Source organism: Tamandua tetradactyla, chromosome 4 (genome assembly GCF_023851605.1).
Source record: "Tamandua tetradactyla isolate mTamTet1 chromosome 4, mTamTet1.pri, whole genome shotgun sequence".
NCBI lineage: Eukaryota > Metazoa > Chordata > Mammalia > Pilosa > Myrmecophagidae > Tamandua > Tamandua tetradactyla.
The window spans coordinates 63,078,210-63,096,765 of record NC_135330.1 but is presented as its reverse complement, the minus strand read 5'-3'; the positions used below and the strand labels follow the sequence as shown (position 1 = coordinate 63,096,765).

Sequence of the window (18,556 nt, the reverse complement as noted above, 5' to 3'; positions counted from 1 at the left end):
GAACTTAGATTTGTTCCTGATATATAATAAGCACTGTATACTTGTCAATTATTATCATTATTATTATTGGGTTGTTATGACCTCCAAATGATATAGAATATGAGATGCATTTGCCATAATGCCTAGCATGTGAAACATGCTCTAAGTATCAGTGGTGGTTATTTTTAACATACAAGATGGTCACAAGTGCTAGCAGAGTTACGGATGAAGTGCTCCTTGAAACATGGGAAAGGTTACTCTTGCCTGCCAGGGTCATGCAAGCCTCCTGGAGGAGGTGGCCTCTAGGCTGAGCCCAGGGATGAACAGGGCTTCAACAAGCAGGGATGAGCACATGAAGCAGAGAATGCAAAGTAAGCCAAGGTGGGGAGGAGGAAATGAAGGCCCCCTGTGCATCAGCTTGTGGAGCGGCTGGGCTAGGCCAGGGCTTCAGGCTCCCAGCATTTTGAGGACAAGGGTCAAGTTTGGGGTGTGACACTGTGAGTACTGGGACAAGCAGCCCAGCCCCAGTATGAGGGGGAATGTGACACTCAAAAGAGAGAACCCAGAGACCACAGGTCGGGTCCTGGCTTGTCTTCAAATTGAATTCGGTGGTCTGGGTCTGTTTTCTCATCTATGTGAAGTGGGAAGTATAAAACTTGACTTACCTCCCAAGTTTACTATAATTGTTAAATATTGCATATTTATGTGAAATTACAAACCAGTATATAAAATGCAAAATACTGTTCTTCAAGATAGACGAGATTTGTGTGCAATCTGTACAGTGGAAATGCAAAGGAATAGGTCATTATACAAGACGACAGGTCAATCATGTAGTGCAGTGCCTGGCTCACAATAGTAGTTGAATGAATGATCTCCCCTGTAATTGATTGGCTGCCTCATTCATTTGCTTGTTCGTGTGTTCATTCATTCATTCGATAATATTCCTTGAATCCCTACATAATGCCAAGCATTAGGCTAGGTGGTGAGAAAGAGCATTGAATAACACAAGTATGGAGACGGGACAACGCTTTAGAAACTTCCCTGAAAACTGGCAGCCTGAGGACTTCCGTGTATGTCACACTGGCAGCTTCCACCCCGCTGGCCATCTTCCCGTTTCTCTCAAGGATTATTGCTATTGGACATTTGTTTTTAGTGGATCTTAGGCTCCTAAGACACATGCTCCCCCATTGGCCCTGGGAAAACCTGTTCTCTGCCCTCTGCTGGTGGAGAGTTGTAGGGGCTTTGCAATAACTAGCTCAGTATTCATTACTCATAAATATCAAGCGTTCCCAGTTGCTTTCCATTACTTCCGAGATGAACTGAAGTGCCTTAATATTTAAAGAGGAACAAATTTCTAATTAGTACCTTAACATTATAGCCGAGTCATTCTGGAGGTTTCTATTTAAATGCAAATTAAGTCTTCCTGAAGGAAAGCTAAGTGATGGAAACAGATAGCGAGGGCTGGGGAAGCTGGTGAGAGGGGGGAGGTGGAGTTGTCACTGTCGCGGTGATGACTCGCTCTCGGAGACCCTCCCCTCACCTGAGTACCAGACTCTAGGGCTGAGAGACAGTGAGGTGGACCCCTAGTGCCCGAATCCCTGGCGCCCTGTCTGTTTATGGGTTTGCCTTTTGGGTGGGTCCTCACTGGGCTGTTGGAAGTCATCTCAGAATCATGTGGCCCGGAGAGCAGCATGGCTTTGGAGTCAGGCAGACCTGGGTTTGAGTCCAGGGACTTCTAATGACTGGCTATGAGAGCTCGGGCGAATTTCCTAATGTCATGTAATGGAGAGGCTGGAGGGAACTGCCTGAAAACGTGGAGCTGTGCCCCGGTGGTTATGTTTCTTGAAGATAATTATATGATGATATGGCTGTCGCAGCGTGACTGTGTGGTTGTGAGAGCCTTGTGTCTGATGCTCCTTTTGTCTACCTTATCAACAGGCAAATAAAACATATGGATTAAAAATAAATAAATAATAGGGGGAACAAATGTTAAAAAATAAATTTCCTAACGTCTCCTAGCTTCCAGGCTTGTTTCTGTCCAGATAATTGTAAAGATTGTGTGAGAAACAGAGAAAAATGTGTTTGGTATCGTTTCCTTCCATCGTGACTAGCCCTAGCTGTGTCAACTTAAGGCCTGCCTGGTAAGGTAAGTGTGGATGCAGGTTGTCAAGAGAGAGGTGGCATCTCTCATGTTCCCTTAAAATACTCTAAGGCAAGAATGATCAAATTTTTTCTAGAAAGGAGCAGATAGTAAATAGTTTACAGTTTGCAGGCTATACCTTCTGTGTCGCAACTACTCAACTCAGCCACTGCAATGGGAAAGCAGCCACGGACAGCCCATAAATGAATGAACGTGGCTGTGTTCCAAGACAGCTTCATTTATGGACACTAACATTTGCATTTTTATAATTTTCACATATCGCAGAATATGTTTTCTTTTGATTTTTCTCCCAACCATTTAAAAATGAAAAAAAAAAAATCTTAGCTCTTAGGCCGTGTAAAAAGGTAGCAGGCTACATGTGGCCCTTGGGTCATACTCTGCTAGCACCTGCCTTAAAGGACTGTAGGGGCCTCACCTGTGACTGGGGGAATCAGAACATCACCTCGCAGGAGGCGGGGACTGCAGGGGAAGGATGTCATCCGATGAAAGAAATAGCCCGTTCGGGGCCAAGACGGAGGAGAAACATTTGGAAACAAAGGACACACAGGGCCTGGCGGTGACCTTTAGGTCAGGGTATGAGCAGCAGTGTCATTCTGTGTCTTGCCTGGGGATGTGGGAGGAAGGGCAGGTGGCTCCTGGGTGCTAAGCAGGCGCACATGATTCCCTGGTGAAGGGGTACAACAGGGACCTCAGGGCTCGGATCCCGCACTCTCCCCTCAACTGGGAGAGCCATGCAGGTTCCCTGAGGCCTTCTCAGCCCCGTCTCAGAGCCCACCTGTCGGCCCCCGGAGTGCCCACTGATGAGGGTGGGCACCCAAGGCTTGGCCTGTTTCCCACCTTTCCTGGACTCTCTTCCAACTATTCTTTTTTAAAATGCGTCTCCCCACCTGTATGTATTTCTGTATCTGTACATAGACACACACAGGCTGATATGTGATATGTATATCATAGCGAATTTGTTCACAATGTTTTTAGTTTTTTGGGGTGCCTAGGCCAAGACTGAAACCCAGGTATCCTGCATGGCAGGTAAGAATTCTACCACTTAACTCCCCATGCACCCACTCCACCTATTCCTAAACACCCAAGCGCAACCCCCTTGCAGCCGGCTCATCGTGTCCCTTCTCTCTGTCTGTGGCTCGGAGGGAACACAGGTCACCACCCCAGACGGCCGCCTTCCTGCTGTGGCAGATGGCCTGGCTCCTATGGGGGGAGAAGGGTAATAAAGCAGGACACCGGATGATGTGTGCTTTCTGGTCCCCACCACTTCCTTTTTATTGCGTCTTTGCCTGATTCCCTTCCTGGGAACGCTGGTGAGAATGGTGATTTGTGTACAGAAGGGTGTGTGTGTATGTGTGTGCATGTGCGCACACGTGTGTGCGAGATGAAGCTGTAGAGGTGTGAAAGCCATGTGTACAGGTCCTGACCATGAGAAAGGCCTCTCTTTGCAGCTGGAAGGTGAGCTGGACCTACCTCGGGTGCCCATGAGGGTGGTGGGCTCTTGGAGGAGGGCAGAGGCATAGGGTAGAACACAAGTCTTCTCTGTCAAACGCTGCCCTAAGACCCGGGCAGGGAGAAGTGGGAGAGGGCCGGAACCTACAGGGCTGAAGCTCTCACTCCCTGGCTCTCTAGAGGTCCCGGACTGAGTGTCATCTCAGGCCAACCCTTTGGCCCCATTAAAGGACCCAAAGCCTTGGATCCCATAGGACATCATGTTCAGATAAAATCTGGTGCTAGAAGGGAGGCAAGAAGAGCGTGAGGCCATTAGAAATCCTCCTCTTAAAATAAGCAATAATGAGCAAATAGCAACCCACAAAAGAATATCCCCTGGAAATAAGTGGAATCTCTAGGGAGTGGCTCCTTTCTTCTCTGGGTGGGGATAAGACAACTCTGTCAAGGCCTGAGCTTTTGTCCTTTAGATAGAGAGTTTGGCTGGGAACAGGGACCACAGCAAGAGGTGAGCAGGAGAGCCTTTTGTTCGTTGCCGGCTTCACCTCTGGACTTCTAGTCCTGCAGAGTTCAGTGGGGCTGGGCTGTGGGTCCATGGCCCTGCTCACTCACACCCTGCTAGCTGGAGAGCCAGGAACTCCCTCCACTCACACACACACACACACACACACACACAAACATGCACATGCACGCACGCGCGCACGTCAACTGCGACAGGCAGGCTGACTCATCCGCCAATCAATCTTCCTTGCCTATTTCCCAGCTGAAGCAGCAGGCTGGTGTGTAAATCATTCACAGCCCTCTCTCAGCTCTGCCAGGATACGGAGCTCTTTTTAATTAAGAAGAATGGAGGAGGATGCTGGCTCTGGAAATGGCGATATTATCTTACTAATGGGCATTTAAAGAGCCATGTGTGAGTGGTCAGTGCTGTCTTCCCCAGTCCGCAGCCTCTGCTCCTCTCCAGGGCTGCCTAGGTCCCAGCAAAGGCTCTGCCAGTGGCCCCAGTGCGTGGTCAGGCTCCAGCCTGGAGATGGGGAGAAATGCAGCACATTTTCAGTTTTAGAGAAAGGGCAGGAATCAGATGATTGGCAGCCTGTGGGAAGGCAACAGTCTCCCCTAGAAAGGCCAGGACCCGACAGGAAGTATGGTTAGGCTTCCAGGTGAGGTCTATAAGCAATTGCTGCATCATAAGCCACCCCCCTGCCCTGGGGTGGAGCCTGATTGGAGGGGAGTGGTGCGGTGCCCACAGCTGCGCCAGGAAAGGCCCTTGGTAAAGTCCTCTCTGGTGATAGACCCTGAGTTGCTGGCAGTGCCTGTGAGAGCTGGTGGGGCCAGACCTGCTGGGCATTTGTGTCACCTGGAAAAGTGTGAGGACGTCCATTCTGGAATCTTCAGCTTTGTCACTATGAATTATTTCTTCTCTGGAATTGGGTCTTCCCAGCCTGCATTACTCTAACCTGCCTGTGAGCAAAGGATACCTCAGCCCGGAGAGACCTCACACTGCTCTCTTCTTTATCTTCCTCCTGACTTTATAGACACAAGAGTGGATGTGACAGGCATCCAGAGTTGCACAGCCCGCTTCTGACAAAGCGTGGGCTAGAATGGAGGTCTCCTCTCAGTACGGTCTTTCCTATTTCTTAAAGTACCTCCCAGAGGAGGTGATACCACAGCCTCTCCCCTCTTCTCATCCTGGTATTTTCAATTTCATCCACTCCTGGTCAGGAAATTCTTCCTTGTTTATAACCCAGATCCCTCAGGCTTTATTCTAAGTTTGGTTTCCTCTTACGATTTCCTCAGTAAACACAGAAAAGTACTTGAAGTCTTTCAGGGAAGGTTTTCCTTCCTGCTGTCACTGTCGCCTCACCCATGAAGCTGCAGAGGAGCGTGCAGTTTCCCAACCCTCTCTTTCCGAAGTTGCACAGTTTCTGGGTCTGAAAACCTCTCCTCCTGTACATATCCCACAGCTGGGATCCACTTTCCAATGCCCTGATTTCACCTCCATAGAAAGAAGTTGCTCAGAGGAGGGCAGCCATGTTTCCTAACTGATAGCTAATATATCCCTCTGTGTTCCAGGGCAAGGGAGGGGGAGGTAGTTGAAGAAATGTGGCTAACTCAGTTCCTCAGTTCTCTAATCAAGGCTCTAGGGTCAGGAGAGGGGAGGCTAGAGTGGTAGAGCCACACAGGCAGGTGCAGATTAGGGTTGTGACAACGCTGATGTCACACCATCTCCCATCAAGTCCTCTTGAGCCTTAAATCCTTCCTCGGGGCTGGCTGGTCCTGGACCGGGGCGCAGGAGGCCCTAATGAGGCTTTCCCACATTGGGGGAGGAGCATCCTCTCCCTGCTCTGCTGGCAGCTGCAGTCCTAATCTGCTGGCAGCAGTTTGGGGCTAACCTAAACTTAGTCCCAAACTGCTGGCAGCTGCAGTTCTTTTAGTCCTAAAAGGATGAGTCATCCTTACCTCCCACCCCCTGAATATGGACCAAGCTTTTAAGAGTAAGGAGTAAGAAAGCGAGTATCTAAAGGATGGGAACCAGCTGTTCTTTCAGAATAAAATGCACTCCAGGCTGCAGCGGAAAGGACTTCACATAACTAGGAGGGAAGATGTCCCGTCCAAGACACAGGCCCGGAAATGGCTGGATGAACGAGGTTTCTGGGCCTGGTAAGGCTGTCCACCCTGCGAAATTGTCACCTGCAATTTGGGACACATGGACCAGATAACACAGAAAATCAGAGGTACAGAAATTTGCCATCAAAAAGGGAGGGAATGGGTGGTGCGACGGTGGCTCAGCGGCAGAATTCTCATCTGCCATGCCAGAGACCTGGGTTCATTTCCCGGTGCCTGCCCATATATTAAAAAAAAAAAAGAGGGAGGGAAGAAAACTAGCCTTTATGAACTACATACTCTGTGTCCAGAACTGTGCCTAGCAACTCTTCCTCCCACAGCTGTAGACAGCAGCTTTTCTTATTCCCCTTCTCATAGATGAGGAAACCGAGATTAGGGGTGGTGAGTGACTTGTTCCTGGTCACTCAGCTAGGAGGTGGCCGAGCCAGGACTCAAACCCAGTGTGTCTGACTCCAGCGCCCACACACTTTCCTTCTGCCCCTGATCTGCAGTATCCTGCACAAAGAGAACTATATGGAAACGAAGAGCCTGTCCCCAGTGACCCCGGACCTGGGGCTGGCTCCCTTCAGCCAAGCAGGAACCAGCAGAGGGCATTCAGGAGGTGTCCACTGAAGGCAGGGTAACGGATTTCTGAGGTTGGAGAGGGAGCTGCCACAGCAAGTAATAACTGAACCACTCCTCTTTCTCCATGTCTCCCTAAAATATGCTGTACACTTGGAATTCCACTAGTCCCATGATGCCCTACTCACAGTTCATCCATCCATGTCCTGCCATGCTGGGAATCTGCCTCGCTTGCTGGGAAGAAAGTACCCTTCCCGGTCCAGCCCCCAGCCTCCCCGGTCCAGCCCCCAGCCTCCCCACAGCGTACCACAGGGTTCCATGAAAGCCGGACCCTGTCGAATATTTAGCGGACACTCAGTAGATACTCAGGGAGTAGCACTGTACATTTTATTGAATGTAAATTAGACCTCAATAAATTCAAGGTGTGATTAAAAAAAAATCTTGCTGAGTGACCTTTTCTGGGTCTGAGTAGATGTTTGATACCCAATATCACAATAATAAAGACACACTATCTTCAGAGGTTTGCATGAACTTTCTCTCCTCCAAGTTCCTACTCTCCCATTCCCTTCTTGTCACCTAGGCAAAAGGTCAAACACTTTTTAAGACAGAGGAGAAATCCAGGCTCTGTTCTGCTATGTAAGAAGGATTTAGGATAGAGCAAGAAGGATTTAGGTTTGACATGAGGAAGAACTTCCTGACAGGGAAAATGTTACACAACTAGAATGGGATAGTGTGGAATCAAAGGGGTCAGCGGACTCTCCCCCTCTGCTTGGTAAGGCCACAGCTCAGTGCACTTAGCCCAGGCATGGAAATTGCAGGTGACTCAGGGAATCCCAAGTGGCTGTTGCTAGGTTACAAGCTTCCTCAATGTGCATCCGTTACAAGGACTAAAGGATGTCACCTGGCTGGAAGGAAGAGCCATGGAAGAAGGGGCAGGGGAGGTGAAGAGAAGCCAGGATTTCCAGAATAAGTAACTAGGCCATGGCCTGGAAGGCTTCCTGTTCTTAGTGCTTTCAGGAGCATAAGGTTATAACTGGGGCCTGGTCTGGGGCTGGATTAAGTCCTTCCCCAGCACAGACAGTATGGCAATGGGGAGAGGGAAGTTGCCAGAATCCTTATGGAGTTCTGAGTTCCTTCACTGTGGTCAGGGAAAGAGCAAAAATCCAGGGTAGACTGGAAAAGCTGGGTTTCCTCAATAACCCATAATTCTTTAATTTGTGATTGAACTGTGTTAAAGTAGAAGAGCACAGGATCTGGAATTCACAACCTAGACCCACCCTGAATGGTTTGCGTAGTCATCAGTAGGCATCTCATCTCACTAAGGGTTGTTTTAGGATTATCAGAAGCTGGATGTGCGAGGACTTAGTTTATCTCAATTAGTTTTATGCAAATGTAAAATGGTGTACGGAACTCTGTGCATCTGCTTACTAAACTGCCTAAGCTGGGGTAGCTGGGGACACAGGAAACCCTGCCTCACAGAGCAGAGGGGCAGTCGGAGATGCCCCACGTGCTGGTGTGAAGACCAGGCAGCAGCAGCATGATGGAGAGAGCCAGGGACCATGCACATCTGAGACGGAATACAGAACAGCACGTGCCAGAGGTGGAAGAACAAGTCAAATGTAGAAGGACAGCCTCACTGAGCAACCAAGAGTGTTAGCTGTATCAGAGGCCATCTCAGCAGCAGTAAGTACCTGCGGTGGGTTTCCAGTTGGAACTGAGACAGGCATTCTCAGCTAAGACACCAAGAGGCGGTTAATGTAGTATTGGAACATCAAGGTAGCTGATTTCAAGTGAAACCCAGCACACAGTCTAATAAAGATATTATCCATGAAAAGAAAAGAAAAACAAAGAAGCCTTGCCTCACGGCTTTGGTAGCAGGCTCAGCGGGCAGAAGAGACTTAAGCCTCACTCTCACAAGTCTGTTTGAGGAAGGTTTCTGGCTTTCGAGCTCCCTGATCGTTCCAGCCTGATTTTGGGTAGTTTCCATTGAGGGTGGAGGGTTTTCCTCTCTATTCCTTTGGGCAGACTGTGGCCCCTGGGAGGAAAGGGAAGTGTTTGGTGTTTATTGAGAAACTTCATTAACTCAGACCACATTCTTCTTGGAATTTATGAGTTCTTATCGAGTAAAGAAAACAGAACACAATCTTCTTCTGTGAACGTTCCAGAGGTGCTCCCTCTGTAAGGACAGAGAGTTCAAACTAAAACAAAACAAAACAGAGCAGTGAGATTCTTAAGCCAAGAACTCGAGATATGAAAATGGGCCTGCTGTAATATTCTTCCACTTCTCGCAAGAAGTCATTTCTAAGTGAGAAGCAAAATGTTCGTGCTTTCTCTTGATCAGTTTTCCTTTTGCTTGGTTCTGTGGATATAAGTAGTAGTAGCAGCAGCCGTGGTACCAATAGCTATTTACTGGGCCTTTGCTATGGGCCTTTGCTATGTGTCAAATGCTGCACTGAACACTGCACAGACATTGTCACATTTAATCTTCATAGAAACCAAACCATCTACCCTACCACTGGGATACTGCTCAGAAATAAAAAGGAATGGCACTTGCAACAACTTGGATGACTCTTCAGGGAACTATGCTGAGAAAAGAAAAAAAAAAAAAGCCAACACCAAAAAGTTACACAGTGTTTGATTGCATTTATATACCATTTTTGAAATGACAAAACAAAAGAAATAGAGAACAGATTAGTTTGCTGCCAGGAGTTGGGGAGGAGAGGGGAGCAGGTGTGGCCAATACCAGACAAATGAGGGATCTCTGAGGTGAGGGGAATGTTTTGTATCTTGATGGTATCCATGCCATATATCCGGGGTGTGATACAGTGCTACAGTTCTGCAAGATGTTGCCATCGTGAGAAACTGAGGTACAGGGATCTCACTGAATTGTTTCTTAAAACTACATGTGAATCTACAGTTTATCGCAAAAGAAGATGTTTAGTTAAACAAAATCTATAAAGTAACTGAGGCTCAGAGGAGTTAAATAGTTTTCAGAACAAGGAATCAAACCCAAGACTTCAGACTGGCAAGCCTGAGTATTTCAAGACTTGGCTGTATTCAGAGGAAAAGGGCCTCTCAGTCCACCAGACCAGGTGGCCCGCTGTTCTGGAAAGGCTATTAGAAGGGTAGCCTGAAAGGATGATTTGGCAAGCACTGTGGGTTGGTATCCAGAGCTGAGATTTGAAAACCCAGTTTCCCTTCCTGAGGAGTGTGGAGAAGGGCGGAGAGAGAGAGAGAGAGTGTGTGTGTGTGTGTGTGTGTGTGTGAGACAGCCTGTGTATTTGCCTATGTTGGTTTCTGTGCAGGTGTGTATCTGCATGTCAGTGCATTTATCAGTTCCTCAACGGATTCGTCTATTTCAGCTGGGGTTGGGGTAGGGTGATGTGAAGGTCAGGCCTGGTGGCAGGCGTAGATGTTATGTTTGGGTATATACCTGTGTTAGCGCTGGGTGCATTACACCTACTTAACTTGTTTCTGTTCTGTTAAGCCATATAACATCTCCCCCAAAGGAAAGCTGACTATTGAGCCAGCCTGTCACGAACTGGATCTGTGTACTGTAGATAAACTGGGTAATTGGACTCTCCGCCTCCTCATCCAAAACAAACACTCACAAACCGCCTACCCCCGCCCAGGGCGGGAGACGGTCCCGTCATCTGGGTATGTGGCTCGAGCGCCCCGCTTTCCCTGACCCCGCAGACAAGGTGAACCTCTCCGGTCCGAGCCCTCCCCCTCCCCCGCGGGCCAGGCCCCGCCAGCGCTGAGGAAAGAGGTCACGGCTCGCTCGGCCGCGGGTCGCGCGCGGATTCCCGCACAGGTGGAGCGGCCGCGGGTGGGCCTGGGTGCTGACAGGCCCTCCAGCCTCCTCCTCGGCGGCGGCGGCGGCGGCTCTGGCTGCTCGTTTATTCTCCTCATCTGCATGTCTGCCAGCGGGGTGAGGACTGGGGGAGGACAGAGCGCCCTTTGCTTTGCTCCCCGCGCCGCCGGGCGGGGGCTCCCGACTCCCGGGGACTGCGCTGTCTGCGCCGCGCGGCCGGGGCCTCGCCGGGTAAGTGTGCGCGGGGGCGTGGGCGCCGAGACGGCTCGGGATCGCGGGGAGCGGGGGGAAGGGAGGCGTCGGCGCGGAAAGACGTTAACTCCTTCCTTCGCCCGGAGGCGGCCAAGCGCCCGGAGCTCGGAGCCCCCGCGCCCGCCCCCGCGAGAGCCGGGTGGTTTCTGAGGAGCCCGCGGGGAGGGGGCTGGGGGCCCACGCGGTGCGGGGCGTGAGGCGGCCGCGGGGTGGCGCCCGCCGCCGCCGCGTTTTCCCTTTAAAGTTGGCGAGGGGCTGCTGCGCCCGTCCGAGCCGAGGGTGCGTGGCCCCCGGCGGCCCTTGATTCGCCCCCTTCCTCCCGTAGGGCTGGGCGTGGATGCCGCCGGACTGCTGAGTCTTGAGGGACGGTAGCGCGCTGGCCGGCGTCGGGGCCCCTGCCGAGGGTCGGGCGGGAGCCGGCGCAGGAGAGCGAGATGGGGACGGCCGGAGGGGCCGCGGGAGCCGGCGCGGAGTAGCCTGCGGACCCCCGGGCTCGCCCCTCCTCCGGCGCTGTGGCCTCGGCGGGCGCCCGGGCGCGGCGGGCGGGGCCCCCGGGGCTGCCATGGATGTACCTAGCGTCAAGGACTTCCAGTGGAAGCGCCTGGCGCCGCTGCCCAGCCGCCGAGTGTACTGCTCCCTGCTGGAGACCGGAGGGCAGGTGTATGCCATCGGGGGATGTGACGACAGCGGCGTCCCGCTGGACTGCTTCGAGGTCTACTCCCCCGAGGCCGACCAGTGGACCGCCTTGCCCCCCCTCCCCACAGCCCGGGCCGGGGTGGCCGTCACCGCCCTGGGGAAGCGGATCATGGTGGTCGGGGGCGTGGGCACCGACCAGTTGCCCCTGAAGGTCGTGGAGATGTACAACATCGATGAGGGCAAGTGGAAGAAGAGGAGCGTGCTGCGCGAGGCGGCCATGGGCATTTCCGTCACGGCCAAAGGCGAGTGCGACCAGGGCTGAGGGCGGGCAAAGATTACGGAGTGGGGGGCCACGGGGGGAGGGGGTGGGGACCAACACTGAGTTGGGGGCCCACAATTGTTTTCCTGATCTCATTTGATCCTCACAATAGATACTAAACTAGGAATTCACTGGCCCTATTTTACAGATGGGAAAACTGAGGCTCAGGAGGTGAAGGACACGGTAATTCCGTTTGATACCAGAGTTCCACTCCATCAGGCTCCCCACGGGGCAGGTGGGAGGCAGAGGGGAGAGCCAGAGACGTGGGCTGTGGGTGTTAACTTAGTGTTTCTGTTAATCCTTTGTTCAGTAGAATGACTATGCCTCCCACCTGAAAGCATCCCAGCCCCTGAAATCTGCCTTGTAGCCACCACTTCCAGGCACCTCCTGGTGTCCTGTAGCCGGACTCTCATCTTTTATATCCTGTTAGCCTTGGACTGAAGCTTGGAAGAGGGAAGAAGTTAAAGGGAGGGATGTGCACTGCATCCTTGTACCATCACCAGGGTCCCCTAGGAAGTCTTGGAGCCTGACTCCAAGATCCTCTTACCTCCTACAACCTCCCTCTCAGCCTCCTAATCCCAGAGATGCTGACCTAAGTGGAAGTGAGAACTTTCCTGAGGGTTGTACTCTTCTGCAGCATCTTGCCCAGATTTACTGGGTTTTGGGGGCATGCATGGCCATGTGGTTTTATGACTCTTATTTTACTTCCTCAGAGTCCCACATTTGCTTCTCTTATGGCCTGGTACAGTCCAGAACATAGAAGAGGCTTGGAAAGCTCTTCTGCTAAAACATGAAGGGTTTTGTGAGAAATGGCCCAACAGGAACTGGGAGAGCCCACGTTGACACACTTGACTGCATAGCTCAGATTTGCAGTGGGATGTGACCTTCCCTCCCACTCTCCTTTCCTTCCCTCCCTCTCTCACAAAACCATTCTATCTGTGTGCCGGGTCTACTGCAGATCAGACACCAGTATTTCTTAAGCACCTGCTCTATTCCTGGCATGGTGCTAGATCCCTGGGGGAGGGGGGGAGGCAGTAGATCTGATCCCTGCCTTTAAGGGCTCAGGTATAACCAATATAAGTGAGCAGAGAGAGGCTCTGGTCCAGAATCCCTCTGGGCAGGGTGGCCAGTGGGACCTCCATGACGTCCCAGTGAGGGTAGAGAAGGCCCATGAGGAGAAAGGGAGGTAAGAGGGAAAGAGGATCCCTCCTTTTATTGTTATTTTTTACTTATTGAGGGCCTCAATAAATGATGCCGAAAGATTAAGAACATTTATTGAGACTTTACCGTAGGTGCTATATATGCAGTAACACCTTTGATCCTCCAGCTTGTTTTATAAGGTAAGTGCTGTATTTTAGAGATAAGCAGTCTGAGGCCCGGAGAGGGTAAGTAACTTGCCCAAGTTTATAGAGCTAGTAAGTGATAGAACTAGGATTCAAACCCATGCAGTTTGCCTTCAAGTCTGTGTCCTATTGTGCCATTGAATGGGTTCAGCAGTTAATTTAATAAGCATTTATGTGCCTGTTGTGTACCAAGTGTTGTACCAGATGCTGGGACCACAGATTAACAAATTCTCATGGACCTACCAATCTGTTGGAAGAACTAGGCATAGATATTTAAGTATTGGGTGGTAAGAGGATGATAGAGGTGCTATGGGAGGCCCTGAGCCAGTGTTCTCAGCCCAGCCTAGCCGTTCAAGGACACCCAGGTGAATCTGAAAGGATGAACTGGGATTGGGCATGGGTGTGGGAGTACAGCATGGGTGGGAGGGTTCTCATGGGGGAGTGGATCAGGTAACATAGGGATGAGGTGGGTGGAGCTTAGGTAAGATAAATTCCCTCATCTTCAGGCCTCAGGCTATGACAGGGACTTAAAAAAAAATAAGATTAGAAATAGAGAAGTAGTACTTATCCCTGCAATAATCTTGAAGTTAGACCTCTAAGCTGAAGTGTGAGGGTTGGCTGCTGGGAGACAGAGCCCTGGGTAGGCTCAGGTCCCTGGGAAAGAGAAGGCCCTTTGGGAGACCCTGTTTACCTGGCCAGGTAGTAGGAGGTAATGGGGTGAGGTCTTGGGAAGCAGATGCCTTGCCTGTCCCCTCCTGTGCAGGGTTATCAGGGTAGTCCCTCAAAAAGCCAGTACAGCCATGAGCAGTAGAGAATGAAAGAAGACTGGTATCTCTTCTCCTCAGAGTGTCCAGCTCACTGATGGGACCACAGAGTCTTAAGTTCTTTACCCCTCAGGATTTTTTAAAAGGGGCCAGTTTCCTCTCCTATAAAGCCTCATCCTCCTTCATCCATAGGCATGTCTCTTTTAGTGCAGGGTGCCTCCTGGAGCCCACAAGCCTCCCAGTTTGTGAAGGAGGATGGCGTGCCCCTAGGGGTGGCAGACAAGAAGAGAACCAGGCCCCATAAGACCCAGTGTCAGTACGGCTGACCTCATTTCAGATGGCCCTAGCTAAGTCTAGAGAGTTCTGTCCTGGGAGTGCCTGGGGAGCAGGCCACTATGGGAGGACACCAGAGGGTACCCTTCCTCTTTGGCATTCCCTCTGGCTACCCAGGAAGGAGGAGAATGGAGGGGGCAACTCCTCCGAAGGTTGTGCAAGTAGAGACCTCACAGCAGTTTTTCCCTGAGTGGGGTCTGTTTTGAGCTGAACCAAGGGCTGGACACCAAGGAAGGCTAAGCCATGCATGGCTTCAAGAATAGCAAGGCCTGGGACCAGCCTCTCCAAGAACATCAACTAGTTCCATCCCCCTATCCCATAATGCTGATACCCCTTTCCAACATGAAAAAGTTAGAATGGGCATAGCCCAAATACCCTTAAAGATTGGGAGAAGAATCACAGGAGGAGTTATAACAGCAAAGATGGGATGTAACAAATGAGTATGATTGCTGAATCATTATGTTGATGTTTCTTTTAGTCTTCAGTGTCTGGAATTAGCTAGAAGGAAAAACCTGAAATTATGGAACTATAACCCATACCAAACTTTGAAATTTGTTCTATAACTACTTGTTACGATGTACTTCAAAATGTATTGCTTTTTATATATGTTATATTTCACAATAAAAAATGTTAAAAAATAATATTAATAGTTAGGCTTGACCATGGTGGAACTTTTAATGGAGCCATCGATGTCAGGGACATATGTATGGCCCACTTTGGCAAGGCAGCAGCTGGGAACTTGGTCTGGCCTCAGTGGTCAAGGGGTTAGCAGAACCTGGCCGCTGAGGTGCTGGTGTCTGTGTGCTGAGCCAGGGGTTGTGCGTGGCCTTCCTCCTTAGATTACCGAGTGTATGCTGCAGGCGGAATGGGCCTGGACCTCCGTCCGCACAACCACCTCCAACACTATGATATGCTCAAGGACATGTGGGTGTCCCTGGCACCCATGCCCACTCCGAGATATGCTGCCACCTCCTTCCTCCGAGGCTCCAAGATCTATGTGTTGGGTAAGGATGAGCGATCTGTCCCCCATCTGTCTCTCCTCCCCTCCCTTGGTCAATTCCCATGGGAAGCAGTGCCTGTGTGCTGAGCTCTCTCCTTGGCACTGGGGGATAATCACGTTGTATGAATGATTATCCGTCAGTAGGGGAGACCCAGCCATGGTCCTCAGGGACTTACTCTTCTGCCCAACTCCTGCCTTGCTCCGGCCTCCAGGGGGACGACAGTCCAAGTATGCAGTCAACGCCTTCGAGGTCTTTGACATCGAGACTCGATCCTGGACCAGGTTTCCCAGCGTTCCCTGTAAGCGGGCCTTCTCCAGCTTTGTGACCCTGGACAACCGCCTGTACAGCCTGGGAGGCCTGCGGCAGGGTCGGCTCTACAGGCAGCCCAAGTTCCTGCGGACGATGGACGTGTTTGACATGGAACAAGGTGAGCTGGGTCCCAGGCTCTGGCCCAGCTCCCAAGGAAGCCCTGGCTGCTCCTTTTGACCGGTTCCCCACATCCTATCCCCTCCCATCCATCCTCCTGGCCCACTTACCCACCTAGAGAGAGCCCATCAGGAGTCTGAATACCCCTTACCACTCAGGGCCATCCTTAGGATCAAATTCTTTTATCAGTACCAGGCTCCTTTTTTGGTTGGTTGGTTGTTTTTATCAAAGCCTTTTCTGCCTATTGTCTCTTTCCTTATAACATCCAGAGAGAGGCTGGGCAGGGAGGGATTTTTCCTACTTTTTACTGATAGAGAAACAGAAGGGTCCTCACTCCTATACTCATTGCCTCCAGTTAGCCTTTTCTCCAACTTAGAGCCTGGGAGAACAGAGTCTCTTTGGAGGTAGAACTTGCGATTCATTGTGGGGGATTATGATTCCTTGGACTACAGCAAGCATGGAAGAGGGTAGAGGCCAGCCATGGAGAGTGTGTCATTTCTGGAGGCACTAGGTGTGCGCCCTAAGCACAAATTGTAAATGGAGTAGAGACCACTGTGGGCTGTGAGCTGTTTAGGACTCAGTCTGTGGGGGTGGTCAACATTTAACTCTCTCTGTATGTACCCTACCATCATCTGGGCCCTAAGGGGGATGGCTGAAGATGGAACGCTCATTCTTCCTCAAGAAGCGGCGAGCAGACTTTGTAGCTGGCTCTCTGAGTGGACGGGTCATAGTGGCCGGAGGACTAGGTAAGGATGGAGCTTCCAGGCTGGTCTGTTTTGTTGGTCTGGTGCTCAGTGGGTCCCTGGCACTTAGCTTGAGCAGGAGACGATTCTGGTTTCCTATACACCCCTTTCCTACTCATTGATTCCAAAAAATTCAAAACACTCCCTCCCAGCCTGGACTTCATAAATCCATATATGGGTTGTAGAGGACCAGCAGAGACCCAAGGTCTTTTTATCCTCCTCTACAGGGGAAACTGAGGCTCAGAGAAAATAAGGAGTATAGTGGTAACTATGTAATACTTCAGGCTTGCTTAGCACAGATCCCTGGAGCCCTATCCAGGAAGGAATCGAGGGGATTAGTCTTGGTCCTCTTTCTCTGACACACCTCTCCTCTTTGGATACCCAGATTTATCATGGAATAGGAAAGCACTCTGATCAAATAAATTATTTTAATGAGCTAGCATGAAAGCCTCTATACCAACAGAGAGGGATATGGGCATCGGAGCTTCCAAGCACCCAGAGATTGCTCAGTGTGGGCGGTTTCCTACTTTACCCATGTATGAAAGGAGCTCATTGTGAGGTAGACCAGGCAGGTACTTTCTTGGTGAAATGCAGGAGGGAGGCAATAGTACTCTAGAAACTTCTAGAAGAAGCAAAAGATGCTTAAGAAAATTCCACCTAAGTCAGGGCAAGGGCAGGAGGGGAAAAGTGTCTGCTTGATAAAAGCTACTGGCTGACCCAGGGCAAGGAAGAGGGAGCAGTCTTGAAGCCAAAGAAGTTGAGGATGGTTAGCTTCTGCCTGTGGGTTCTTGAGGTAGGGAAGGAGGTGGAGCAGCTGCTGGACGCAGATTGGTGGCTGGACTCGTTTGTAAGATCCAATTCCCTTCTTCCTTTCAGGAAACCAACCCACTGTCCTGGAGACTGCAGAGGCATTCCACCCAGGGAAGAACAAATGGGAGGCCCTCCCTCCCATGCTCACACCCCGCTGTGCCTGCTCCAGCATCGTCATCAAGAACTGCCTCCTGGCTGTGGGGGGCGTCCACCAGGGCCTAAGCGACGCAGTGGAAGCACTGTGTGTCTCTGACTCTTAGCTGTCCCTGGACCCAGCTCTGGACCATATTACCCTACTCTTGACATGAGGAATGGTCGCCTCAAAGCAATTTGGGCGACTTTCCAGGATGCCAGCTCCTGTCAGCACCTAGTGGGTCAGGCCCTGGGGTTCTAAGTGACCTCCCTCCGCCTCCAGACCCACCCATCCCAGAACACTGTAAGGAGTGCAGATGACTCCACCAGCTCCAGGCTGGAGCTCAGCTGTCCTCTGGGGAGAGTCTGCTCAGGCACAGAAAGCCACCAGAGTACCTCCTACCTTGACCCCCTGTGAGTCCCCCGATATCTGCCTGTCCCTCATCTCCAGGCAGGAGGCAGGTAGGGCAGCTCCAACCCATAGGATGTGCTTCTTTGCTGTCCTTTCCCCAGCTTTGAATCAGTGTGGGGTCTCTTTGGGGTGGGACACAGGGAAGGATGGGGTCTCCCAAACCCCTTTCCTTTCTTTTTAACTGTGGACCTGGCCTGGACTTCATCTGTTTAGCAAGACTTGGACTTGGAGCTGGAGGCAACAGAACTGGAAGGAAAGTCCGGTTCAGCAGGAGCAGTCCGGGTCAGCAGGCTTGGCCAGGAGGATCCCATTCCCATCCGGGTCCTTGATGGGAGTGTGATGATGGGGAAAAACATTCTCCCAGCCTTGTCTTTGCTCCCCACTTCTCTCCTTGCTGCAGTTCTCCTTCTGCCACCCACTCCCCACCAGAAGCCTGGCCCTTTTGTCACTGACCGCCCCGAGTATTCCCTGTGTGGCACCTTCTCATTTACACTGTGGCATCAAAATCCACCACGGATGGATTAATTGCACTCTGGTTAATAGCAGCAGCACAATGATTAAAAACCTATATTCATATCTTCTGTGGCCCTTGGTGCAGGGGTGGGGTGGAAGGCTGTCTTGATGGGTGGAGGGGACCTGACGAGATGATCCCTTTGACTTTCTCAGGCTAAATAGGGTCTCAAGTGACCATCTGTTCTTGACCACTCCCATGGGGAGTTCCATCTTCAAACCATCCCCCTACCAGCCAGCCTGCTTCCAGAAAAGCTGGAATTTCCTTCTCCTAAACACTGAAATACCA

At 51.1% G+C, this 18,556-nt stretch overlaps 1 protein-coding gene and 1 pseudogene across 2 annotated transcripts; both read left to right on the top strand.

Moving 5' to 3' along the window:
• The first annotated feature begins 8,312 nt into the window (after positions 1-8,312).
• LOC143679008 (SNRPN upstream reading frame protein pseudogene) lies at positions 8,313-8,981 on the top strand (annotated as a pseudogene).
• A 2,368-nt stretch (positions 8,982-11,349) lies between these two features.
• Positions 11,350-18,355, top strand: KLHDC8A (kelch domain containing 8A). 2 transcript variants are annotated; one of them, XM_077157554.1, is made up of 6 exons: positions 11,350-11,776; positions 11,942-12,028; positions 15,073-15,237; positions 15,446-15,661; positions 16,305-16,406; positions 17,280-18,355. In XM_077157554.1, the coding sequence occupies exons 1-6, from the start codon at positions 11,401-11,403 to the stop codon at positions 17,471-17,473; spliced, it is 1,140 nt and encodes a 379-aa protein (XP_077013669.1). In that variant the 5' UTR covers positions 11,350-11,400; the 3' UTR covers positions 17,474-18,355. The 2 variants fall into 2 exon arrangements, with proteins under 2 accessions (XP_077013669.1, XP_077013668.1); XM_077157553.1 differs by lacking the exon at positions 11,942-12,028 and having other exon boundaries at positions 11,361-11,776; positions 17,280-18,354.
• Positions 18,356-18,556: the final 201 nt, after the last annotated feature.